The sequence below is a fragment of the Contarinia nasturtii genome, unplaced genomic scaffold, assembly GCF_009176525.2.
Source record: "Contarinia nasturtii isolate CC-2019 unplaced genomic scaffold, AAFC_CNas_1.1 Cnas_scaffold_928, whole genome shotgun sequence".
NCBI classification, from domain to species: domain Eukaryota; kingdom Metazoa; phylum Arthropoda; class Insecta; order Diptera; family Cecidomyiidae; genus Contarinia; species Contarinia nasturtii.
In genome coordinates, this window is record NW_022198275.1 from 3,108,711 (window position 1) to 3,133,781 (window position 25,071).

The 25,071-nt window shown below is 35.6% G+C and overlaps 4 protein-coding genes and 1 long non-coding RNA gene across 8 annotated transcripts; 2 read left to right on the forward strand and 3 right to left on the reverse strand.

Moving 5' to 3' along the window:
- The first annotated feature begins 237 nt into the window (after positions 1-237).
- On the forward strand, positions 238-1,122 carry LOC116343012. Its single transcript, XM_031770874.1, has 2 exons — positions 238-371; positions 502-1,122. Exon 2 carries the CDS (start codon positions 508-510, stop codon positions 1,078-1,080), a length of 573 nt encoding a protein of 190 aa, XP_031626734.1. The 5' UTR covers positions 238-371; positions 502-507; the 3' UTR covers positions 1,081-1,122.
- Positions 1,109-4,295, reverse strand: LOC116343011 (histone acetyltransferase KAT2A). Its single transcript, XM_031770873.1, has 9 exons — positions 3,901-4,295; positions 3,493-3,822; positions 3,046-3,417; positions 2,433-2,968; positions 2,289-2,364; positions 2,010-2,226; positions 1,779-1,943; positions 1,412-1,685; positions 1,109-1,344 (listed from the first exon to the last, which is right to left on the reverse strand). The coding sequence occupies exons 1-9, from the start codon at positions 4,066-4,068 to the stop codon at positions 1,185-1,187; spliced, it is 2,298 nt and encodes a 765-aa protein (XP_031626733.1). The 5' UTR covers positions 4,069-4,295; the 3' UTR covers positions 1,109-1,184.
- A 989-nt stretch (positions 4,296-5,284) lies between these two features.
- Positions 5,285-8,344, reverse strand: LOC116343045 (cAMP-dependent protein kinase inhibitor beta-like). 2 transcript variants are annotated; one of them, XM_031770926.1, is made up of 2 exons: positions 8,014-8,344; positions 5,285-6,597 (listed from the first exon to the last, which is right to left on the reverse strand). In XM_031770926.1, the coding sequence occupies exons 1-2, from the start codon at positions 8,084-8,086 to the stop codon at positions 6,299-6,301; spliced, it is 372 nt and encodes a 123-aa protein (XP_031626786.1). In that variant the 5' UTR covers positions 8,087-8,344; the 3' UTR covers positions 5,285-6,298. The 2 variants fall into 2 exon arrangements, with proteins under 2 accessions (XP_031626786.1, XP_031626787.1); XM_031770927.1 differs by lacking the exon at positions 8,014-8,344 and adding an exon at positions 6,929-7,102.
- A 240-nt stretch (positions 8,345-8,584) lies between these two features.
- LOC116343046 lies at positions 8,585-10,590 on the reverse strand. The gene is made up of 2 exons (XR_004201286.1): positions 10,386-10,590; positions 8,585-8,777 (listed from the first exon to the last, which is right to left on the reverse strand). It is a non-coding gene; the product is annotated as an uncharacterized LOC116343046 (long non-coding RNA).
- A 418-nt stretch (positions 10,591-11,008) lies between these two features.
- Positions 11,009-23,833, forward strand: LOC116343081 (E3 ubiquitin-protein ligase hyd). 3 transcript variants are annotated; one of them, XM_031770973.1, is made up of 21 exons: positions 11,009-11,618; positions 12,473-12,673; positions 12,769-13,084; positions 13,177-13,385; positions 13,907-14,073; positions 14,146-14,277; positions 14,348-14,868; positions 14,950-15,256; positions 15,320-15,427; positions 15,498-15,603; positions 15,675-16,611; positions 16,689-18,856; positions 18,926-19,157; positions 19,249-19,513; positions 19,580-20,859; positions 21,121-22,225; positions 22,293-22,524; positions 22,584-22,790; positions 22,869-23,016; positions 23,095-23,325; positions 23,404-23,833. In XM_031770973.1, exons 1-21 carry the CDS (start codon positions 11,530-11,532, stop codon positions 23,614-23,616), a joined length of 9,174 nt encoding a protein of 3,057 aa, XP_031626833.1. In that variant the 5' UTR covers positions 11,009-11,529; the 3' UTR covers positions 23,617-23,833. The 3 variants fall into 3 exon arrangements, with proteins under 3 accessions (XP_031626833.1, XP_031626835.1, XP_031626834.1); XM_031770975.1 differs by having other exon boundaries at positions 14,971-15,256; XM_031770974.1 differs by having other exon boundaries at positions 13,919-14,073.
- Positions 23,834-25,071: the final 1,238 nt, after the last annotated feature.

Sequence of the window (25,071 nt, forward strand, 5' to 3'; positions counted from 1 at the left end):
CATTCGATGCACCTTTTTTTTTGTTTATACACAACAACTTTCTTTCATTTTTGTACACACCACATCACATTTGCAAATTGTCGTATAATGAGTGTTGTTTGTGTCTGTCTAACAAGAAAACTTTGTCATTATCATTTGTTTATATTTTTGTTATATGTAATGTCAGACAGCGCTGCCAGGTGACGGTGTACGTAACTAAGCAGCTTGAATGTTGTTTCTGTCAAATTTGGATAATTTCATGTTTTCTATTCATTCACTCCAAGGCGTAAGAAGTGTTTTTTTTGTACTTGCAATTCGCAGAAAGTTGATTTGTACATTTTTGTAATTATTTCTCTCATTCTCACTTCTTGCAAAAGATAAAAACTAACGAGGTAGGTGAAATCGCATATGAATTTTATTGGTTTTTATATGTTTTGATTTATGTTTTATTATTGTTGACGTTTATATGTCTTATATGAGTCATCTGATTTGTAATGGTAATTTTTTTTCTTTCTCGATTAGATAAAAATGGATGCATTGGATTTAATTGAAAAGCGAATCGATAATTTGAATCGAATTTTGGGAACATTGCCATCGGAAAATGAGCCCAGCAATGTCCAGACAGAAACATTGACCGAGTCACTATTGTCGGCATCGCAATTGCTATCGAGTGCAACGAGCGGTCGTGATGCAATCAATAAATTTACCGAACGTTCAGCCGAATTGGAAAAATATTTGGATCCGAATTTCGTCGAAGAACAACAAGACATTCGCGCAAAAGAGGTTTATTTGCAAATGATGGCGCCAGAATTGCAAGAAACATTTCGTCAATTGGAACAAATTAAGCAACTGGAACCCACATTGGGTGCCGAATACTTCCGTTCGATGCCAGATGTCACCGATAAACTCAAAGCAATGAATGAAACCACATCCGATTTGGGTCAAAAGAACGACCTCCTGGAAGAGAGCCTTACACTGGCCATGCAACGTTACGATGAAATTCACAATTCATTAAAGGACTCCTTGCGTTCAATGAACGATCGCATTGTCCGCATGGAAGAACGTATGAACAAAAAGAAACCATTAAACGAAGATATTTAAATAAAATACACGAACATAATATTCTAAATTAAACTATTGAAATGAACATTGTTTTATTTATTCATTTTTAATTAAAATCGGAAAATATTTATTTTTTAAAAAAATTATTTATCCCAGAGACCGATCTCCTTCATCTTTGTCTGGAAGTAACGCTCCAAATTATTTGCACACTTGACATATTCAGTTCCACTTGAGTTATAGAGTCGACAATTTGAAAATATTCTGGCCATATCAGCCATGAACAAACGACGATTTACATAGTATCTGTGTGGAATAAACATTGAGATTTTGTTAGTTTTTTTTCCTTTTGAAAAAATTCAAGATTCATTACCCTTTTTTCAATCGATCTTGCATCGATTTCAAATCCATTGGGTACTTGATGTGGTCGTAATAATCTGGAACCTCTGTTTTATCAACTGGTTTTAAGAATGGCCAGGCCGCCGAATGTTGACGAATTGCCACCAATACCATACTCAATGTGCTGGCCAATTTATCCGGATCGATGGATTCATCAAGTGGACGACCTGCTCGTGGTGCACGAGCTTGAGCTTTCCAACCCACCTCTCGCAATCCGGGTATCGATTCAATTGGTATACTTCGAATACCTAAAAAAATCGATACAATTAATGTCAGAAAATATTGATTAAAAACAATTTCTTGCTTCTAATGTGATTCGTTGTATCGAGCAATGTTGTTACCTTCTTTGAAGCAGGTCAAACCAGTGTGAACCTTTTGAATGTCATGTTGACGTTGTGATATCAATTCTTTTATAATTTCCTTTTGTTTACGCAGCACCGAACTGAATTGTGTATACACAATCGACGGATGAAGTTCGCAGTGCATCAACGTTGCTCCTTCATACTCTTTAAGTACAAAAATGCAATTTGTTTGAATTGACACATAAAAACACTATGTTCATTTTGAATTACCTTTGATATAACCGGCATAAACCGGACGAGCGACTTTAATGTCTTTTGAAAAGCCTTGTTTCTTGAAATAACCGATGGCAAATTCATCGGCATAAGTAAGAAAATGTTTTATACCCTGTCCAGTACTGTAATCTTTCAAATGATTCATCAAATGTGTACCGTATCCTTTAACCTGTTCATTTCCAGTGACTGCACAGAATACGATTTCGGTGAAACCCTGCACGCAAAAAACGAAACATATGAATGATTTCAAAAGATCTATCGTGAATGTTAACTTACTTGTGATGCAAACGTTCGGAAGCAGATGCCACCGATTGGGCGATTTTTCTTGATAAGTGCTAATGTCTTGTGCTTTCTACAATAAATAAAAATAAATTCATTATTTACATTTTTTCATTTGCTCTTGTGCCATTCAAAACTTACGAATCAAAAACCAATTGGGTAATGTATTCACGCGGCATGTCAGGCAATTGATGTGAGAAAACACTCTGCAAACCGAGTAGCCAAAGCATTGTCTGTTTATTGACTGGTTTGGTTAACGAATTGCCAACGATATGAAACTCAATCTCTCCACGTTTCTCTTCAGCTTTTGCCGCTTCGTCACGCGGTGCATTCACTGGGAATACGATTTCGTTTTTGTTTGCATAATTGGCATCGTTCAGCCGTTTGATCGTTTCAATAACAATTTCATCGGATAATTCTTCGTTGTCATCTCGTTTTTGTCGTTTGCTATCGGGTTTCTTTATATTTGCTGACATTTGTTCGCGATCACGCTTTCGTTGCATCATCAAACCAATTGGTTGCTTGAAATTTGGATCCCAAATCGGCGATTCTTCATTGACCACTTCGTTTTTGAGTGCTTCCAAGAATTTCGGCAAATATGAAAGCATTGCACGACGTTCAATTGGCATACGATCACTATCATCGCGGCATTTTGTTAACAATTGACTCGATACATACTGCATGTGAAAATGAAATATACATATTTTGGTTATATTTTGAATAGTTCGTAACATGAAAAAATAAAAAAACTAACCTGAAAGACTGCTTTAAGAAAAGTGCGACCAAACACCAGTGTAGTCTCGAAGTGACGCAGAGAGTTGCAGAAGGCCGGCACATGACAGAACATTAACCAACGTGTATAGTTAATCTTGTAAGACGATGCATCCTCATTGGTTAGCGATTGACATCGGGCGCTCGGTGTTTCAAAGTTCCAATAGTTCATGCAATGCAAAAACGTTTTTGCTACGTCTGTCATAATTTGGAATTCCACCTGACTTAAATGTTGATATTTGAAAAATACAAAATTGGTGACCGCCTTTGCAATGGATGGTGCTTCAAATGGTGGATCACCCAATGGACCCGTTATGATTGGTTGTTGACGAGTTAAAATACATTGACGCAGCAACTATTGAAGTGCAAGGTTGAAATGTTTAACGATTTAAAAAAAAATCAGCAAAATAAATAAACAATAAATGCTTACCCGAAACAAAAAATAATACACTTTCTTTGTGTCATCATCTTTTTCATTATGCATGCTCATATACAGATTCTCCACATCGACCACTGCACCGAGCAGCTCATAAGTTTGTTCGTCAGTAACATCCGACAAATGTGAAATATGCTGTTCTAATGGATGTCTACAACTCTGATTTCGACACTCTTCCGTTGGTTTTGGTATATAATTATTTTCCACATCACCCTTTCGATTTTCATCGGGAGTTTTCCAACCAGTGCACCGACATTCGTCCGCTTGACATGCAGAGTACATACTCAATTTGGCCATTCGTTGATTTCTCGGCAATTTGTTCAACTATTTAAAAATAATAATAATTTGAACCCCATTTTTTTTCAATATTGAATATATTATTGTTTGTTATTGGTGACTTACTCTGTCTTTTCGCAGTTGAATCCGCTGCAATGAACTCTGGCGTGTTACTGCTTCAGCTGCATTTGATGATGTTGAATTGGACGAACTGTCCGCTTCGGCAAACTGTGACTCTTGGACGAGGTCTTTTTTTATTCTAACACCTTCCAAGTGCTTCCCCGCTCCCGCCATTGCAACTCTATTTATTGTTTGTTTTGCAGTACCAACGCCACAAATCCGAAATAATTACGATTTGATTCTTCAAAAAAAAAATGTGCACAAAACAAAACGATTATTTCTTCCAAAAATATACAAAAAATACTGGTTAAAATCACCCAAACACTTTGTGTGTTCTGTGTGAGAGAGACTAATTAATTATGTGTACTGAGCAGAATATTTAGATTGTATAGACAGCGAAAAGATATTGTTTTGACACTTCACCTAATTAACGGCGTCTACTTCATGGCAAGCCAAATGTCAAATGTAGTTTTCGTAACCGACACCGACGGCAGCGCCGCAGTTTCGCTTTTTACGGTTATTTGGCATATGTGATATTTTAAATGTACATGAGTTGCGGTTTTAAAAATTGAATTTCCATCACATTACCAAAGTATCGTCATTTAAAGAGGATAAATATAAGAGAAAAAATTACCTTAAACAACTATAATATTAAATAATCCTGAAAAATTGAAGAAAATTTCATTCAAGTCACTTGAATATACTGAACCTGACGCGCAATTAGTTTCGGAGTATGAATGAGATGATTTTATACAAATCAGTCTTTGTAATTTTCTTAAAAATAGAATTAAATTCAAGCAATCAATCAATTGAATGAGGGTCAAGTAATAAATTCCAGTGACTTTGAGTCATTGGTTCCGTAAATTATCTTGTTAAAGTTCTTTATTCACGATAGATTTTCAGTTCCAGTTTTACAAAAAAAACTATTACACTTTGAATTTGAATGAAATGTACGTCGAATATAATATTTGCAAAATCAATTGATTAGTTGATACATAAAGTACACCAATTGTGCTAAATATAGAGCTCATCGAATTTTCTTAAAATAAAAAGGAAAATGCTTTAAAGCAAAAAAAAGACGATAGAGGTTTAATTGAAATCATCTATGAAATTCCATTGATGCGATCGATTTCGGAGTTCAAGTTCAACGAAAATAGTGAACAATTCAAATGGATTTAATTGACATGAGGTTTGTCTGGTTGTTATCATTCATTTTAATTTTTTTCTTGCTAATTGAAATGTATTATGGAAAAAGAAATCGATGTGCGACTTTATTTTTCAGATTTATTTATTTGTGATGTTATTTAGTGCCAAACTGATTTTTGTTTTATTTATTTATTTATTCATATAAATAGATACAATTAACTAATAATAACATCAACAAGCCAAATGATGTTTTGGTCATACTTTTATTGTTACAAGATAGTTTTGTCTTTCGCATTTCCTTTTGTTTCCCTGTCATAATAGTACAGTGATCGGTTCCTCCTTGAATCTCAAAAATATTTCATCACTTTTGGCTAAAAATGACATAAGAATTGGTTTTGTCATGGTACAGTTTTGTTTATTTTCATCTCTTGTCGTTTTTTCGATTAAACTTTTCTAATTTGTTTATTTAATATTGAGCTCACACTACAATTTCTGCTTATCACACTACCGTCGATAGTGTATATATGTGTATATATGTGTGTTGTATATAGAAAGTCTACACGAGCGATACAAGTTTATTGAGTTGAACGAAAAATAATGATCAACCAAAATATGCTTCTCAATTGATCCCCATTGACATCTTACTAGACAAACAAATTTATATCGATATACATATAAATAGATTGTTGATTTTTTTTTTCGTGAGTTTGTATTTCGGTTGAGAAAAAAAAATTATATATAAAATTATAGAACTTCGTTTTGTCCCAAAGCAAATAAAATTATAGTATTTTTCAAATCACATATTTTTATGTCTCGATGGGTCATTACAACATCATTTAGACACAAAGGAGAGATAGAGAGAAGTCAAGAGAGTGAGAGTGAGGGTGTGCATTACAAAATATTGATGTATAATCATACTTTTTTCCGAAAGTTTTAGCACTTACATTTCACAGAAATAGCATAAATTAAATGTGACAAATTATATCATAGAACTTTCATGAGTTTTGTTTATACAACTAGAAACGTCTATAGGCTTTTATATAAACTACAAAAAAATATATTATGATGATAATTTCTATGCATTAAATTCCATTCTTTTTTGTGATTCGGCTCATTTGGTTTTTCTTGTCGTTGAAATCTTTTTTTCAGGGGTTTGTCGTTTCAATTGAATCGTATATATTTTAACTATATAATATGTGTATGTATTTTCTGTTGTAATTTGGTGTGCATCTTAATTTACGAATGTTTATGAATGTATTCAACTGCTGCTCGTGGTCGATATCTGAGTTGTACTGGTTGTGGGTTGTATGTCCATACCAACATTTGAGCTACTTGTTGATGCCACACTTTTATCACTTGTTGTTAACGCACTAAGTTGTTCGGGAAGATCGGCCGTTGAAACGGTCGCATGACTAGACAAAATATCGGGTAATGCATTACGTCGACCAACGCGCCCTGTGTTATAAAAATCCGTTGATGACTCCGGTTCAGCAGATGTCGATGGACCAGACGCTTCACCATCAACATTTTCCATTGCGGCTGCCAAAATTTTCAACACTACAATATCAAACATAAAAGGAATTTATAACCATTTTTTTCAAAACTTTTTTGGAATCAATTTTTTTTTTGTTAGTGCACAAATCAGTTTAATACATTCACTTTTTTTTATTTACTTGCTGAAGCTATCAATTTATCCAAAACAAAAAACTTTTCACGAAAAGCAATAATATAAAATGAAGCTGAACCTTCTGTTCTCGCCAGACTGGTCAGTGAATGTGCGTCAAAAGTAAAACACAAACTGACAGCTTCGCAAAATGAAAGCCAAAATTTAAAGCACAAGCAAATTAAACAAGTTCAACAAGATCATATAGTGTTAATTCGAATATACCATTAATGAATAACATAGCTGCCAATGAGAGAACGCCAAAATGACTGAAACAATAACAACAAAACAACAAAACAAAACCAAATAGCAACGAACAGAAATGAAGGAGAAAAAATTGCAGCTATAAAGTCTCAAATTAAAATCGATAGTTAACCGAGAAAAGCTGGAAGATGACTGTTTATCGTACACTATTCGGAACGAGAATGAAACGGTTTTTAAACAAGTGACGCATATATCCCCATCACAGTCCAATTTATTAATTTCGATTGCTCGCTTATTTATTTCACAATTTAAGATTCAATGAACAAAAGTACAAATTCGAAGCGCTTTTAATTTGAAGCGAACTTATTATGGTTTATATTCATTGGTGACTTCTATTTACTATATTTATATTTCTCGAACAATTTACAATCTCTTTCGTTCTCTGTCGTTTGCGCACCAGTCTATGCGATATTTATGGTGAGAAAGAGCGAAAATGTGCCATTGTCGATGTATCAAGCAACCTCCACAACAATAAATGATGTAGAGAGTGCTTGCAACCACATCGATGAATTGGCAATTTTAATTAAAATTGATGAGACTCTTTATCAAAATTTAATGGCAACAAAAAAAAAAACAAACAAAAGAAAAGAAAAGAAAAACTAAAGCATCGATGCAAAGTGTCATAATCACGATTCTTAATTGAAAATGGAGAAAATAGAACAGATTCGAAGTTAAGATATATTGAAATAGAGCAGTAAATTGTTTTGTATTCGTTAGCCGCGCAGACATTGTCATCGATAATTTTTTGTTTGTTTTGTTTGTTTTGTTTGTTTATCTATGAATTTAAGTGATGTTAGTCAATTTGTTATACAAGTTAATAAAACTGTCACCCGCCTATAATTAAAAATTAAAGATTCAAACATTCGTTTTAATAAGGATCTATGTCACTCGGCTTTCTCGAGTATCAAACATACATACATTTCCAATATAGTAAATGGATTATGTCAAAACAACAAAAACCCCTACTAAAAATAATTGTTAACTATGTAAACGAGTAAGAGAACAAAAACCAAATTGAAAAAATGTAAAATATACTCAAACTATACCTCTCGCCCGATTAAGTTTATTCCTTCGGTTGCGTATGCATTTTCTTACGCGATTTTTCGATGTGGTTGGCATATTTTTTTTAAATTATGGATTGTCTTAAAAATTCAACTTTTCTCGCAAAAATCGAATCAATTGTGTACGCTCACTGTGAAATTGAGTGATTTTTGTGCCAAATATACAGATGTACATGTACAACGATCAAAACAAATGTGTCAAATGAAAAAGGTCAAATAAAACGATAGACAAAACATAGAAAGTATTTGAAAAATATGTGTAAACAAGAAATATAAATTAAAAAAGAGAAATGAATCAAAAATTTCTAGAATAGAAAATAAATAAACACACAACAATTCTATTCAAAACGTACCATATGAATAGTAGCAATTTTACGTTTTCTTTTTTTTTTCTCTTTAAACTGAACCGAAAATTCAGAGCCAATTATTCAATTTGCTTGTTATATTCTTTTGCTATCGTTTTGATTGAGTCCTTCGTGCGCCACTCTTCACTTAAGACACATTTACACTGTCACATTTGGTTTATAATCTATATCGAAGTTTTTGAAAACGTTGCTTTCTATTGTGTTTGCACCTTTCTGTGGATTGGAATCGTTGTCAGTTTGTTATTCGATGGCTGTTAGTTCTTCTTCTCTTGTAGTTGTTGTTTCTTTTTGTTTTCTATTGTCGTCGTTGGCTTTAGCTAAACTACTGTTGGTTCACATCAGATTGATAGCATTTCATGGTTGAAAAGTTTGATGTTGGCAAACCTGAAATAAATAGACCGAATGTAAACATTTTTTTGTTTTTTGATCACTTTTCTGAAGTTAAAACAAAACGATAATGTCGCTTTTTTCCATTCTCCACGTATTGTTGTAGTATGCCTCTTAAGCACAAATTCTCATTCTTTATTTCTCTCACTCACTCGCTCGCTCACTCACTCACACTTTCTTTCTTCCTTTTCGTATATGGATTAGCCGCAAAGTGGATACATGACAAAAGCGAACACACAAAGTCAGACCAAGTGGAAAGTTCAATGCCAGTATTTTTATGTGCATGATGTGGTGACATGGAGTGAGAGATTTTCCGAATCGATTCTATGTGGTATGGTGCATGTTATTTGAGTCGTGCTTATATACATGCTTTTGTCATTGCATTTGAGAAAATGAATTGTGTGTCTTCGTTTATTTCACCCCTTTTATTTTGTTATCTATCAATTGTATTTTAATTTACTCTCTAACACGCAATCTTTTCGACGACAACCACAGAGAAAAAAAACGCGTAACAACAAAACTAAAAAAAACTTATTGAGCAACATCGCATGAACTAAAAGGAACAAATAGTCATCCGAAGCTTTTTATCTATGTATTTGATTTAACGTTGATATAGTAGTTCGTGGAATCACAATAACGTATTTGGAGAAGAAGAAAAAACAAATTTGATTTCCTTAATCCAGTTACAATTCAATGCAATAATTTATTTATGAAATCAATATTTCGAAAGAGACAAGGGGTCGTGTTTAGACAGTGCGACATCATCATTGTGAACAATTGGCCGCAATTTTTACGACGCATGTATTCGGTACAATAACATGGAGAACGTTTTGAACGAGCTTAAATATTCCGATACATTATTATCTTAAACCATCACTATTTAGTGCGCACACAAATGAGACACTCTTTTCGAACCGACAAGTGCGAGGCTAAACAGAAAAAAAAAACGGAAAATCGATAAAAAAAATTAGCATTTTTCGTTGGCCAGCTAAAAAGAACAGCGACCGATTGTTTCAGCGATATTCCATGCTTCACGTCACATTCAATAATTCTTTTACATTAACACTCATTGAATGCGATAGGCTGATATTTGGCATGGCCTATAAAAATCACTTTTAGCAATGCAAACGTTTTTCCTTTAAACGATGTGTGACTGCACTCTAATGCTAATTGGAATGTAATATTTATACAGAGACGTATCAAATTGGATAGTAGCATGTAAGCAGCTCTGTCGGCATTTCAGTGATAAGTTGACGCGTGTATTTACAATTTCACGACTTTTGTTTACTATTCATGAAATTTTTATTCTGTCTGCCGTATATATATGTGTGTTTTTTTTCTTCATTTTTTATGCATATTCCGTCATTTGTTACGTCATTGCACAACATTCAGCTGTCCGTATACAACAATAGAATGAATGGCTTAGAAATGAACATTTTATTGCCGATTTTTCTTTATCATTGTATAAAATTCGCTTTCACCTTGATTGTTTTAAATGCGATTTGGTTTTTCGAAGGGAAGTTTTATTAAAAAAATACCACCATTAATGGACGAAGTCACTTTTTATCAAAACAAAATGTTTAGCAGTCAAAATTTGGAACTTACATTGACCACATTATCACAAAATTCCGATGAAAGGACACTGGCAGTCATTTCAACGGAATGTAAATAATTGAAGAGTTTTATTATACCTTGATGAAATTTTAATTCAATAATAAGAGCTCAAATCAAACAATAATTTTTTTTCGCGTTCTACGTCTTGTCTTTTTAGCTCGCGCACATCTTCACATGTACTGAAATTTCTGAATTGATGTGCGTATCATTCAAGCCTGAAGGCATATATATATACAACATACAATACATTGTATATAAAGGTATATACATTCAAATTAGCATGCGTCAAACAGTTGTTTGTTCATTGTGTTTTGATATTATTGTTGTTTTGTTACATTTTATTTTTGTTCAGTTTATTTTTCATCTTCGAATAAAAATTTAACAACAAAAAAGTCAAAAAATCTGACAAATTCCAATGAAATGTATTTAATTTTTTTCATTTGAAATTAAAATTCAATCAATGCACAAAATAGATAATGTGCGGTGTCTCTTTAGATGCACTCATTGTGTCGAATGAAGTGTCGTTGTGAGCGCCATCCGCCGATGAATGTGTCATGTGTTCACAACTAACTTCACTCCAATTGGGAAAATACAATGCTTACTATTGGCACCGAGCGAACAAATCAGAAAAGAATCGACGAACAAGAGGAACACAAAAAGAGAGTTTTTTTCCCCATTGTGTGTGTACAAATCGCGAAAAAATATGGCCGCAAATGGTCGATAGAAAATTCCAATTCATTTTCTCGTCGAATTGCGTTTGAAAAAACAATATAAAAAACATTGAATTTAACTAGGATTTAAGACAATTTAATCGAAATTGCATAAAAAGTGATAGCCATTCTGTTCTACATTCACCACAATCGAAGCAATCAATACAATAAAAGCAAGTCGTGAAGTTGGTGACAAAAAATATAAGAGTACCCTTCTTTTGTTCTCAAAGAATTTTTAACTTTACGCATTGAATGTGGTTTCTTTTTTTCGTTGGTTACGATATTAGTTATTGCGCACATTAAAACAAATCGATAAATTATATGCACAATTTGTGGAAAAATTGATGTGGTGTGGTGGAAAATACATGAAAATTTACGCCTTTTTGTGTTGAGCAAGTGTATATTTTCAAAGTAAAAAAAAAATTATGTCATCATCATCATCAACATCATCATCATCGCTACATTTTGTGGTTCATCCATTACCATCGGGCAGTGAGGACCAATTGAATGATAGGTAAGTGTTGAAGGCAGCGATAAAAATTGAATGTTGTTGTTGTGCCGTGATTTGTACAAAAGAAATTCTCATATGATGCGACGACACTGAGCACACACAGCTCAGCACAAATGAATCAACCATATGAACGGTGTGCCAGTAGATACATGAGAGAGAGAGAAGAAGAAGAAGAAAAACGTACAGTGAACGTTGTTAACCTGCAAATAAAAAGAGTCACACATACTTAAATTTTATTAATTGCAACAACAAAAACCACGTTTTGGACTTGAATACATGTTTAATCGTGTTCGAATCACACATTTTTTTTTCATTCGTATTTTGCGTCGAAATCGCAGTATTTTTGTTGAACATTTCCTTCTTCTCGCCGCTTTTGCATTTTATGTATGATCAAATCCAAACACATCAGATAATTAAATTACTGAACAAGATTTTTCCGACCGCAATTCCATAATCCAAAAAAAAAAATATTTCTCCATATTGATTTTGTGTATTGTAGACACATTAGAAGGAAAAGAAGAAGAAAAAAATATGGATGTCAGCACATTTTTCGTGCTAAATTGTAACAACCATTAAACATGTATGCGCTTCTGCTTTGCACTTTTATTTTGAGTTGAATGTTTTTTTCTGCTCCAATCGAAGATTACACGAACAAATTATATGTTGTTGGGCTGGGCCGATGGAACTGATTTAATTAGAGCACATGTCATGACCGGAAACTTTTTTTTTTTCATTTAAATATGCTATAGATATGAAATTTCAAGCCGAAAAACCGTCGAAAATAAATATTAATACTCCATTTGATTCTGTGTGTGGGCCCTCATATTTATTACTGTCATTTATTTTTTTTTATACAGAATTCGTGAAGTTGCCGATAAAATAAATAAATATGGTGCACAAAGTCCTCAAGCGTTGCAATCGTTGAAAACACCAGTAAAACAAATAGTCATTGGACCATCACATTTGGGTCTACTGCTTGAAGATGGTCGTGCACTACGAGTTGCATTTACCGTTATCGCTGAGCGTTTAGACTTGAGCAAATCAGAACCAAACAAAGGGTATGTTAACAAAAACCATAATTTATTGAAAAACAATGTTGTTGTTTTTTTTTTGTTATCGAAAAATAAAATAAAATTTTGATTAAAATGTATAGAAATGCTGGTGGAGCTGGTTCGTCAAATGCAAACAATGCATCGGCAAATGCAAAACAGAGTTCGGCGAATACGTCACGTCAGTTGGCTCGTTCGCGTGCACGCATCATGCGAACAACATCGGTTCGTAACAATGGCAGCGGCAGTCAAGCTGGTTCTGGCTCCAGTTCACGTGGCACAGGTGTAATTATTGGCAGCGGTTCATCAGGAAGACCATTGGTTACCGTGCCAGCACCATTCGTTCCAGAAGAATTAGTTTCGCAAGCACAAGTTGTTTTGCAGGGCAAGAGTCGCAATGTTATCATTCGAGAATTACAGGTAAATATTATTTTCGTTTGCCACACACGAAACAAAAAGATGTTGAAATTCTTAAACAATTTTGTATCAATTTTTCTCATTTCATTTGATAGCGTACAAATTTGGATGTTAATTTAGCCGTTAATAATTTGCTATCGCGTGACGATGAAGAAGGTGATGACACGGAAGAGGGCAGCGATAATTATGCACCGGAAGACTTAATATCGTTGTTAGACAACAGTTTTCATTCAGACAACAGTGTTATTATTGACGCAGACACTATGTTCTCAGATGAAATGTTCGGTTATTCTAGCATTCGCAAGTAAGTATATCAAAAGTCTCGATATCATATTTTTTTAAAAAACAAATTGAGTTTCGATTGAGAGAGAGAGAGTGAAAATGAGGCATAATTGCTTCGACAAAAACAACAAAAAAAAACCACCTTTAAAACGGCCTTACATACTTTTCATTTTCCACTTAATTTCCATTTTTCCATTTTGTTTTCAATTCATTCATTTTATGTTAATTGTCGTTTCATTGGAATGAACAAAGCTATCGGTTAAAACTATCGATTCTATTGGCAATCCTGTGTGCGACCGATAAAATGATATTTGAGAGCGTTTTAAATTGCACTCATTGGCCGATGATTAAAGTAAATTTCACACAAACAATGACGAACATTGTGTAGAATAAAATGAATTAAGTCGAAATCAAAATAAAAGAAATTAATTGATTTTTACATTTTAAATACATGGTATACACTCTCAAATATAAAAATTTTAATCTGGTCACACAAACAAATCGTTAATCGAAACCAAAAATTGTTTCAATTTCTGAAACAAGTTTATTATACAGTCGGGTTCGGAACGATCGCAATCAACTGAGTAATAGTAACAATGCTGGTAGTGGATCCAATGCGAATAGCAATGCAAATAGTAGTGCCAATTTAGGCGGAACATCGAACGATAATGCATCTGGAAGTGGTCGAAGTGGAGGCGCATCAAATCCAGGTATGTTAAAACTCATAGCAATGACATAAATGTCAACCATATGTATGTACTAACTACAATTGCGTGTTTCAGATGGTGCCGGTGGTTCCAGCAGCAGCGCTGTAGATCGTGATTCGTTCAGTCGTTGGCGTGATCGGCAATATTATGGACCAAGACGATGGTTTCAAAATTCACGCGAAGAAACACAATGGGAAAAAGATAACGGTAAGATTTAAATATGATGGTAAATGATGATTGGTATTTATTTAAAAATTCATATTTGCATTTATGACAGATTCAAAAAAGAAAGACTCATCATCTGGATTACCATTATGGATATCAGATGATTTGGAATTGTGGCCAGAACGTGATTCACCGGTTCGGTTCACACACATTGCCGCCTTACATTCAGAATTTATCGCAATTTCAACGAAAGGCGAACTACATCAATGGCGATGGTCAGATAGCGAACCGTATAAAAATCATGAAAATCCAAGCATTTTTCATCCAAAAACACAATCGTTGAATTTAATCTATGAAAAAGTGTGTCAAATATCAGCTACATCGATTCGATGCACCATTGCAACCGAAAGTAATCGGGTCGCAACATGGATGGATGAATTGCTTGGTCACAGTGGCAATAAGCTCGAACATGCTGCCACATTATTTCCAGAATTTGTAAACGAAAGAATTCATTCATTGTACACATGTACACTTTATACGGTCGTGCGTACGGAAAATAATGGTCTTTATTGGTGGGGTGTGCTACCATTTGAACAGCGCAAACGTTTATGGGAAAAACATAATCGTTCAAAGGTGAGATATCTATATATATAAATAAAAAAATAAATGAAAAATCACTGAGTTATTTAATGACATGGATTTTAAATGATCTAGTCGAACGTTGTTCATTCACAGGCCAAGTCGAAGAAACCAATTCGCTCAAGCGCCAGTTCAGCTGAATTGACTGTTGGCAGTCAGGTGTGCATGAAAAATAGTCCAATGTATCAACCAGGCGCAATTGGATTCACCATTTCGAATGGCGTTCCAAAAGTGGGACAATTGTTAAACTCAGCTTGGGACCTAACTGATATGTGTCGCTTTAAAATTATCACCGTATCATCTTCAAATATTACTAGCTCAATTCCATCAAGCAGCTTGACGTCAAGTGATTTGAAAGATTTGGTCGAGAAAGGTGGCAAAGGTAAATTGAGGAATTTTATATCATTTGCATTTTCATCACCATTTATTTCAAATGTCAATATAGCTGCAAGTGGCGGAGGTACAAGCAGTGTAGCAAAACCCAGTGCAAGTGGAAGCAACAAAGAAACAGCAGATCGTTTGGATATGCCACCACCACCGTCGCCCGCTTCAAGTAAATAATTTTTTTATCACGATTTTTTTTTTGCAAATTTAAATAACATATTTGTATATTCAAATTAAAGGCACATGCAGTGATACAGGTAGTGTGAACTCACACAAACGAGCAAAACGAGCCGCACCCAAAGAAGAAAGCGACCCGAAAAAAGATGAAGAACAATGGATGTTGAAGTAAGTGCAACCATAAATAATTTCGCAAAAAAAAAATCGCCAACCATGCTTACCATCTAAATTCTTTGCAGAGATGTGGTTTTTGTCGAAGATACACGTTCAGTGCCAATTGGTCGTATTTTAAAAATCGATGGTCATTATGCAGCCGTTCGATTCCCAACATCATCCGGTTCTGAGTCAAAAGATGATGCAGATGCATGGCAAGATTGTCGTCTGATGAAAAAAGAAGATTTAATGTCAGTAAAATCGGCAACTGCATCTCGTGTACCAGAATGTTTCCAAAAGACACCCAGACGCGTTTCGTTGACAACATCAACGGCAGGCGTAGCCGATACCGCACCACAACAAATCCTAACCATTTCGGTTGACACAAAAGGAATACATGCAATCGTACGAACTGGCTCAAAATTACATTATTGTTTGCATAATTTAAATACCGGTCGATTGGAGCATGACAGCAGCTTTCCAACTGACATAAATGCCTTCTTGGGCCTATCGCAGAACAATGTATCGCTAACATGCGCCAATGAAACAAACGATAGCGTTTTAATTTTACGTGATGGCAACAGCACCATTTATCCGCTAGTTAAAGATTGTTTGGATGCAATTCGTGATCCGCATTGGTTAGACTTACAACCGATTAAATGTTTAGCAGCAACAACAATTACATTGAATTCGGTTGGTGCGAATATGAAATCACAAATTGCCATTTTGGCTTTAGTTCCCGAAACACAATTGCTTATGCAACGTATTTTAAGATGTGACTTTAAAGGATTCAAAACAATATTGAATCAAATTGAATCGAGCGCCGATGCAAAAGGTCAAATCAATTCAATTTTGAATGAACGATGCGATGGAAATCGAAATATTATCCATGCATGTGTGTCAATGTGTTCGCCAACCAGTAACAAGGATAACGATGACTCAAATAATTCGAATCTACCCGCTTCGAATTTGAGTAGTAGTAATATGGATTGTAATTTAGACACACAATTCCCATGCTATCAAGTAAGTTTCGAAATAATTGTGATAAACTGAGTATCAAATTAATAAATTGATTTTTCAATTATCTTATCCGTGCACAGATTCCATCGGCTAGCAGTAATCTAAGAGACAATCGTGTGAGTTTACGTGAAATGATGCGTCGTGCCCGTGACATTGACTCACTGGCAAGCAATTCAAATATCAATGCTCCGTCACAAGATGAATCGAATTCGTTCCCTGCATACTGGCCAGCTGAATTGGAATTGAATTCGGGTGACGAGGATAGTATGACCGGAATGAAGAATAAAATTACACGCGAACGTTCCAGAGAAGTTGCCTTTGTATCAGATCCGGCTGAACGTCGTGAAAATGCAACACTGATTCTTGGTCAAATTTGCGGAAGTCCAGTTTTTCAACCATATTTGAAGCAATTGCTTTCCGCCAAAGACGCACAAGGTCAGACTCCATTCATGTTAGCGGTTTCATCTCGAGCATATCAAGCTGGTAAAAATCTATTGAATGTTATACAACAAGTGGCAAATGGTGATGCAAATCTTCGTGATGCAATGATCTTCCCACAAGGATCATCGCCCGACCAATCACCATTGTATGTTTTGTGCTGTAATGATACATGCTCATTCACATGGACCGGTGCCGATCACATAAATCAAGACATTTTTGAGTGTAAAACATGCGGTCTGACTGGATCACTGTGCTGTTGCACCGAATGTGCAAAAGTCTGTCACAAAGGTCACGACTGTAAACTGAAAAAGACATCGCCAACGGCATATTGTGATTGTTGGGAAAAATGTAAATGCAAAGCACTTGTGGCTGGTAATCAGAAAAAACGATTTGAACTATTAGAAAAACTTGTGGCTGAAACTGATTTGGTGCGACGTGTTAACTCACGCAACGAACCAATTTTATTGTTTCTCATTCAAACGGTGGGTCGTCAAACAAACGAACAACGTCAATATCGTTCACGTGCACGAAACACAACTGGCAATCGAAAAACACCATCACTTGATACCGAAAATGATATGCCCGATCATGATTTGGAACCGCCACGTTTTGCGAAAAAAGCTCTCGATCATATGCTTGCTGATTGGAATGCGGTCAAAGCAATGATCATGACAGCCGCCGATCAAGAGCTTGTATCGGGTTCGGGTTCAAGCAACAATCGTCTTGACGAAGAAGATCGAAATGCATCGTTACAAGGACAAAGTGGCACAACTTTACTAGATAAATTCACACACAGTTTATTCGTTCGATGCAATGGCGATCCATTGGACACATTGCTCAATACATTGAATAGAGAATTGCAAAATGCAAGAATACCGAATCGAATTGATGAAGCACACAAGGTTGCAAGACGTTTTATTCGTTCAGTGGCCCGGGTATTTGTTGTATTCAGTTTGGAACGAGCACCAAATCCAGAAAAGAAAACCAGCTCCACACAAATGAAACACATTCAAACGTGTCGACGTGTTTTCCAAATGTTGATCAAAATCTCGATTGAAGAACTTATCGATACAGCCGATGCATTAATTGCTCCGGTTCGAATGGGTGTTGTTCGACCAACAGCACCATTTTCATTAACATCATCAACAACCGATAGTGCCGATGATTTATTCAGTGTTGAACCATTGGCACCGTCTGCAGCGCGCGAAATTGACGGTAGTCGCTTGTCTACATTGAGAGCCGAAATTGATAATGTTAGTTTGGGTGCACGGTTAAGTGAACGATTCCGAAATTTAGACGATGCCATGGACAATGATGCAGTCATTGATAATGCTGCCGATGATGGTGATGCTTCTGAACAAGATGAAACACACTCTGAACGTGATCGCCACAATTCAACGCGTTCAAATAACGACGAAGATGCATTACGAAATGATGAAGTTGTACCCGAAGGCGAGAGTGACAATGAATTTTTCCACGAAGCTGAAACTGAATCCGATTCCGATGACAATCAAAGCACACAAGATGCACAACGTAGTGTTCAAACGGGTGCAACAGCCGGTTCGGATACTGGTGTCGTATCTTTACTTCTTAATGAAGATGATTCAGATGATTCAAGCCCACCCGACGATGGATCGGAAGATGGTGAAACGGACGAACATTCACAAGAGGATTTCATTTTCAATGACGAACAATTGGAACGTAGAACTACAACCAGTGGAAATCAACGTAGTAATTTGGCACCGCAATCAATGCAATGGGCCATTCGAAATCGTGATGCAACACGCTCAACTGTTCGCTTGACGAGGTAAGCTTCATCATTGGAACATTCGTCGAATATATTTCTTAAATATTTTTGTGTGTTTTTTTGTTTCAGTGGTTCTGGTTTGGTTTTCATTGATCCAGCTGCATTGCGTCGTACCACAAATCATCCGGTTACAGCAGCACAAGAACCACCATCAATGCTTACCACAGCAAGCAGCTTAGCACGTGCATTTGGCATTATTTTACGTCAAGTTTGCCAACTATTCAATACCGTTAATGAGATGTATGCAGGCGGAAATTTACAAAATTTGAACATTTCCTATCAAGAAGCTAACGAACTACATGTGAGTATTAATTCGAATTGATTTTGTTTTGTCGAATTGTTTCAAACGAATAAAAACTAATGATTATATGTTTTCCATATTGATATAACAGTTGGCTTTGGAAAGTCGCTTGAAGCCAACATGGGATTGGGTCTTGAATGTGATGGATGCAACAGAAGCTCAACTACGTTTTGGTGCATCATTGACCCATTCAACAGATCCGTCGCATCCATTACATCCGCTTCATTTGAATTCAGCTCCTCCGCAAGCATCATCGTCAGCCACATTGAGTGGATTGAATGTAATCGGTGGCAGTTCACAGTCACGCACTCGTTTGATTGATTCTTCAAATTCTGGAAGTCGAAATATTCTCAGTGGTACGTTTGGCACTTTGTTCTGTTTGAATTCTGCGAAATTTCATCGTTTTTTTCCTAATTTTTCAGGAAATACAGACAATCAACGAAATTTCGATCGTGATAACTACGCACAATCATCGCGCCGTGATTTTCTAACGTATGCATTATCATTGATGCGATCGCATAGTTCAGAACATCGTGATTCATTGCCCGTTCTCGATATAACGGCACTACGTCACATTGCATATGTTGTCGATGGTATTGTTTATTACATGCGTTCCAGTACCGACAACGACAAATCGGACAGTAGCTCATGGACGGATGCCGATGAAAATGAAAACGATGACAGTGAATACGAGATTCAAATGAACTGTGATAATGAATCAATCGATGACGAACTATCAAATGCGTCGGGCAGCCGACACACATTCTTTCAACGTTCAGAATCGACATTATGTTTGGGTTGTCCACCACCCGATCCATTTACGTTGCCAATGAATGAAGCCTTACCGTTGGCCGATCAACCGCACTTACTACATCCGAATGCAAGCCGTGAAGATCTTTTTGGAATTCCAAAACAACCGGACACATTACGACGAATAAACGAAGCGTCCGAAGTATCATCGCCATTGGAATTGCCACCAACACACTTGGGAATGTCACCGGCGCAACGGGCACCAAATTCAGGTCTGGTCAATAATGTCAACGACAAAGAGGAGTCAAGCAACGATGTTACACTTCAAGAGGATCAATTAATGTCGATTGATTCAGCCGATGAAAAGATTGAAAAGAAACCAGATCAAAATGAACTTGCAACGGAGACAGTTGGTAAAGCAGGTACAACACCAAACAACAATCAAAGTTTACCGGGTCCAAGCACATCGAAAGAGACACCAACACGTCCAGCACCTGAAGGATATAATATTTATATGCAATTGAAGAAGAAAACCTATTTCGATTTCTATGAAAATGAAAAACGCACCGATGGACCACAAGATTTGTCAAAAGCAAGCGTCGAATCAAAGGTGGCCAAACTTGAATTGGACGGTGATACTGAAATGATTGACGCCGAAAGTGAAACAAGAGCATTTGATACACATCAACAAAACAATGAATCAACGTCATCAGGCAACGCCACCATTCGACCACAAATCATTGTTTCACCACGAAAATCATCGGCCTTTGCAAAAACCGTTAAAAGTGAAAGTTCAAATAAAGAATCGCCAGGCGATCCGTCAAGCTTTACCATCACACAAACTGATTCAAATTCAAGTGCTTTAACCACATCCAGTGAAATGTCCGGACAAAGTAGTTCAAGTTCGCCATCAAAAAGTGTCATCGTTCGCGTTGGATCGTCTGCATCATTGGTGAGTATATTATGGAAAAAAAATTATTCAATTCAAATGGGTTATAGATACCGTATTGATGGAAAGTCCAACATTCAATTCGCACTGATATTAAACCCGACACGAAAATTCACTTTCTGATGATCTCAAAATGATTCAGTCATTTCTTTGGGAACAGATACGAAGTGTACAAAATCTTAATTTGATTACTTTTTTTGCACTTTTGAAACGTGCTTCAATATCCAAACATACTTAATTAAATTCTGATGTCTTTCTTTACAGAACTTTGCAAATCAAAATGATGTTATGCAACATGCCGAAACAATGGACATTCAAGAGATATCGGCCAATGTAACGGTCGAAACGAGTCCCGATTTGAATGCTACTACACGTCAAGTACATGATCCGATGGCACCGCGTGGTCAATACTTCCGAGTCACACCATCTGTGCCAACGCTTTTATTTGCAACACCACCGCCGCCACCAACATGGGATTTATTGTTGAGCCGATGGAGATTATCGCTTGATTTATTCGGTCGAGTATTTATGGAAGATGTTGGTCTAGAGCCCGGTTCAATTGTTTACGAATTACGTGGTTTTCCAGTAAAAGAGGCCCGATTTAGACGACACATGGAAAAATTACGAAATGCACAACAACGCGATTTAACTTTATTGAAAATGGAACGAAATCGTAGCAATCTTTTGATTCAAACATTCAAAGAATTAAATACACATTTCAATAATCAGAATCGCCGTCTATTCCCACCACTTGCCTTCAATCGTGTTAAAGTAACATTCAAAGATGAACCGGGAGAAGGTTCGGGCGTTGCACGCAGTTTTTACACATCAATCGCTGAAGCATTGCTCGCCAATGAAAAATTACCAAATCTTGATGCCGCACAAGTTGGATCATCGACCAGTTCATCGACTGGCAAATATTCAATGCCATTTGCAGTTGTTTCACGTCATCGCATTGGCAACAGCGGTAGCTCATCAAATAATCAAAGCAGTCGCGATTTATCAAATTCATCGAGTAGCTCAACACGTCGCATATCCGGAAATAAAACATTATGGCGACCAAATCGCGAACCAAAACGATCACTCAACTATGATGCTCGCCCATATCGACCATCCAACTTAACCGATAATAGCGGCAACTCAAATTCAAATTTAAACGATCATCTGCCACATAATCTACAACAATTGGGCGAACGATTGTATCCAAAAGTGTTTGCTCTGCATCCGGCCAATGCACAAAAGATTACAGGTATGCTGCTTGAATTACCGGCACCGCAACTTCTCATTATTCTTGCATCGGAAGAAACACTTCGACAAAAAGCCGACGAAGCCATGGACACAATTCTTTATCGTCAACGACAAGAAATGGGTAAGCATTTAAATTTTATCATAAACATGAACACCATTATTAAGATACTATCTCTTCGTCGATGCAGATTCGAGCAACAATGGTTTAGGTAACAATGCAAGTGGAACATCATCATCGGCTGCGATCCCACGAACACCAGCCAAACAACGTATGGATCCAATTGTGGTACTTGGAATGGATGAAAGTCCAATCGACGATTATGCGCCTTTATTTTATTCACCCGGAAAGTGCGGTTATTATAGCCCACGCGAAGGTTTCGGTAGTTACGAACGATTGAATGCATTTAGAAATGTTGGAAGGTAAGAATCAATTCACGCTTTCTGTTTTTTATTTTTTTTATCTTGATGATTTTTTTCAGATTGATTGGATTATGTTTGTTGCAAAATGAACTATTCCCATTGTTCCTGCAACGACATGTTTTGAAGTATATCCTAGGTCGACCGATACGCTTCCACGATTTAGCATTCTTTGATCCGGTGGTTTATGAAAGCCTTCGACAACTTGTTTGTGAGTCGACAAAGAACGACGGAGTTAATATTCTAGCCAATTTGGAACTGAACTTTGTGTAAGTTTCATCGAATTTGAAAAAAAAAACATCAATTTAATTAGTTACAGCATTAAAACATACTGATATTCATTACAGAATTACATTGACGCCTGAAGAAGGTAACAGTTCGGTTGAGCTCGTCACAAATGGACGAAACATTCAAGTGAACGAAGTAAATGTCTACGATTATGTAAGACTTTATGCAAACTATCGACTAATTAAAACACACGAGAAATCATTGGAGGTAAGTGTCGTTGCATTGCTTTTCTATATATGAATCGATTTTCGAAAATGAATAATTTTTTTTTCGAAATTCTTCAAGGCTATTCGATCTGGTGTATTTGATGTGTTACCAAGTGGTGCATTAGACTTTTTGACAGCTGAAGACTTGCGATTACTATTGAATGGCGTTGGTGATATAAATGTGAGCACATTAATTTCATATACAACGTTCAACGATGAGTCCAGCGAAAGTGGCGAAAAATTAATCAAATTCAAACGATGGTTGTGGAGCATCGTGGAAAAAATGACCAACTTGGAACGACAGGATTTGGTTCGTAAATTCTTTTGCGTTGGAATTTTTCTTATGAACGAATTAATACTAACTACAGATTGTTGTTTGTGTTAACAGGTTTATTTCTGGACTGGTTCACCAGCGTTACCAGCCTCTGAAGAAGGTTTCCAGCCAATGCCATCCGTGACAATTCGACCGGCCGACGATGCACATTTACCAACAGCCAATACATGTATATCACGACTGTATATTCCATTGTATTCGAGTAAAGCCGTTCTACGACACAAACTACTGTTAGCCATCAAGAATAAGAACTTCGGCTTCGTATAAAGAGAAGAAAACACAGAAAGTTAAAAAAAAATGAAACTGATTGCATCTCTAGAAAAAGAAAAGAAAATGGTCAAATTTACAAATAATTTTATGTAAGAAATTAAGGAAAATTTCGTAAAAAATGAAACTAAAAAACATTTATACCGAAACAAAAAAAGCAGAAAATAAAAATTAAAATTTCATTTATGCATATGTATACAGTTGATTTGAGGTTAAATTAATCCATTTTTTATTTGCTTTGTTAATCTGCTTCAGTTTCATTTATTATTAGAAAAAAATTTGATTTTTTTTCCTCCCTAATGTTAATCGATACTCTAAGAATTTCAAATATTTAAGATCATTTAATGAGATCGACATTAATTAGAAATTACTTTATTATTTGTACCACTTACAATGCAGATTTCATCTGAATCAATTCAAGGAAATTTGTTTTCTCTCATCCACATTTTTTTTTGCGTGCATAAAATCGCAATTGCGTATGCATGGTTTTTTGCTCGGAATTTTAACGAGCATATAATTTGCATCAGGAACGACAATATAAGTTGTAATAATTTATAAATTGGAATTTGTTATATTTACAATTTACACAAAACAGAGTAAATGAAGTTTTTCCACTGTTTTGTTACAACAATACATTATACGGAGTGGAATAAAACTATGAAAATAAATTCAGAATGTTTTCTTTTTGTTTACAGATGAAATCATTTATTTAAATTAATTTGATATTTCGTAGGATGAAAAATAAATCTGAACATTGATTACAAACACATTTTTATGTTTTATTCATCCATCGTGCAATCTGTAAATGGAAAACGGATGTTTCTTATCATTAGAAGATCTTGAATGAGAGGACAATTTGGAGAATTTGATGAAATAATTATGGTAATTGACATTTTTACAATTTTTTGCGAAACTGATTATGTTCAATGGTCGTTTATTCATAAAAAAAATATTGGATACGTGCGAACAAAATTTTTCAGGGGGGTGTTTATTTCGTTTTTTGGAGATCACTTTTTTGGGCAAAAATTCCAATTCTACGCGAAAACCCTAGCAAATCAGAAAAAGTATTTCGTATCCAAAAATTCCTAGCAAATTGGAAGAGTTTCTTCTTCCACATTGATGAGCTGAAAAAGGTCTATACTTTTTGAACCAAAAACCCTAGCAAATCCGTATAATTTTCACAAAAAATGTTTCTCATACAAATCACAGGGGAGGTAAACTCCCTCCGGTTCACTGTTTTAGAAAAACAGATTTTGATAAATCTTGAAATTAAACAATTTCCAACATATTTCTTTCTGGCGATTTTCACCAATTTTTTCTTTAACCCAATCGAACACACATTAGGGAATGGGATTCCCATTTACACTGACGTCAGAAATCCACCATATATTTTTCATACAGCGTGTTTTTTGTGTTTTGTTCATTCAAGTGAATCATACGATTGCTAATACAGCA

Bases quoted from the DNA above. Each gene is read 5' to 3' on its own strand.
- LOC116343081 (XM_031770973.1), top strand. From the start codon at position 11,530: ATGTCATCATCATCATCAACATCATCATCATCGCTACATTTTGTGGTT. The intron at 18,857-18,925 runs GTAAGCTTCATC...TTTTTGTTTCAG, and splicing joins TCAACTGTTCGCTTGACGAG to TGGTTCTGGTTTGGTTTTCA. The intron at 20,860-21,120 runs GTGAGTATATTA...CTTTCTTTACAG, and splicing joins TTGGATCGTCTGCATCATTG to AACTTTGCAAATCAAAATGA.
- LOC116343012 (XM_031770874.1), top strand. From the start codon at position 508: ATGGATGCATTGGATTTAATTGAAAAGCGAATCGATAATTTGAATCGA.
- LOC116343011 (XM_031770873.1), bottom strand. From the start codon at position 4,068: ATGGCGGGAGCGGGGAAGCACTTGGAAGGTGTTAGAATAAAAAAAGAC. The intron at 2,969-3,045 runs GTTAGTTTTTTT...TTTCACATGCAG, and splicing joins TTCTTAAAGCAGTCTTTCAG to TATGTATCGAGTCAATTGTT. The intron at 1,345-1,411 runs GTAATGAATCTT...TATTCCACACAG, and splicing joins CAAGATCGATTGAAAAAAGG to ATACTATGTAAATCGTCGTT.
- LOC116343045 (XM_031770926.1), bottom strand. From the start codon at position 8,086: ATGCCAACCACATCGAAAAATCGCGTAAGAAAATGCATACGCAACCGA. The intron at 6,598-8,013 runs GTATAGTTTGAG...TTGATATTGTAG, and splicing joins TAAACTTAATCGGGCGAGAG to TGTTGAAAATTTTGGCAGCC.